The sequence below is a fragment of the Parus major genome, unplaced genomic scaffold (genome assembly GCF_001522545.3).
Source record: "Parus major isolate Abel unplaced genomic scaffold, Parus_major1.1 Scaffold290, whole genome shotgun sequence".
Classification (NCBI taxonomy): domain Eukaryota; kingdom Metazoa; phylum Chordata; class Aves; order Passeriformes; family Paridae; genus Parus; species Parus major.
In genome coordinates this window covers 233470-234431 of record NW_015379271.1, presented here as the reverse complement: position 1 = coordinate 234431, position 962 = coordinate 233470, and the positions used below count along the sequence as shown (strand labels likewise).

At 75.2% G+C, this 962-nt stretch overlaps 1 protein-coding gene across 1 annotated transcript; it reads left to right on the top strand.

Annotated features, from left to right (window-relative positions):
• Nucleotides 1-311: 311 nt before the first annotated feature.
• On the top strand, nucleotides 312-614 carry UCN (urocortin). The gene has a single exon (XM_015615866.1). The coding sequence runs from the start codon at nucleotides 312-314 to the stop codon at nucleotides 612-614; it is 303 nt and encodes a 100-aa protein (XP_015471352.1).
• Nucleotides 615-962: the final 348 nt, after the last annotated feature.

The following is a 962-nucleotide window of genomic DNA, read 5'->3' as shown; positions in this document are numbered from 1 at the left end:
GGGACCGATATAAGCCCCGGCCGCGCCGCCGGCTCAGCTCCCGCGGGACGGATCGCGCTCGCTCCGCCGCCAGCACCGGCACAACAGGGCACGGGCACAGCGCACCGGGTACGGGACGGGGCATGGGAACCGGGCGGGGACAGCACCGGGGCCGGGGGCGCGCAGAGGGGACGGAACGGGGCGGCCGGGAACGGAGGGGGCTCCGCGCGCGGGACGGTCCCGGGGCCGCCATTCCCGTCGGGCCCCCGCCGCCGCCCCGGTCTCTGCTGCGGCGCTGAGCCTCTGGCCCCGCAGGTGCAGAGGGACCGAGGATGCGGCGGGCACTGCTCACCCTCCTGCTGCTGCTGCTCGCCCGCCCGCCGCCCGCCGCCGCCCGTCCCGCCACCACCGACGGCTCCGTCCCGGCGGCCGGGACCGGGGCTCAGGACCACCCGCTCTGGCCGCCGCTGGCGCCGCCGCCCCCGGGGCCGTGGCGAGGGCGGCGGGACGAGCCGCCGCTGTCCATCGACCTCACCTTCCACCTCCTGCGGCACCTCTTGCTGCTCGCCCGCGCCCAGAGCCAGCGCGCCCGCGCCGATTCCAACCGCCGCATCCTCGACGCCGTGGGACGCTGATCCCCCCCGGAATTCCCGGGTAACCCGAACCCCCTCTTACCCTGGGGCTGCACCGGCCTCCAGCCGCCGCCTCGGGCTCTGCGCTGCAGGGCGCACGGCACCAGCACCGGCACGGGCTGAACCCGACTCAGCCCCAGCGCTGGGGAGAGTGGGAGCGGAACCGGCCCCGGGACCGGTCCGCACCGATTTTGTAATAAAACGTGGTGGAAACCCGAGGAGTGAGCGAATGAGGGGTGGGGGCAGCTGGGGCTGTGCAGGGCCAGGGACTGGGCAAACTGGGAACGTGCTGACCGGGAATGGGCTCAGCAGGAATGGAGAATGGGGGGGAATGGGCTCACCGGGAACAGG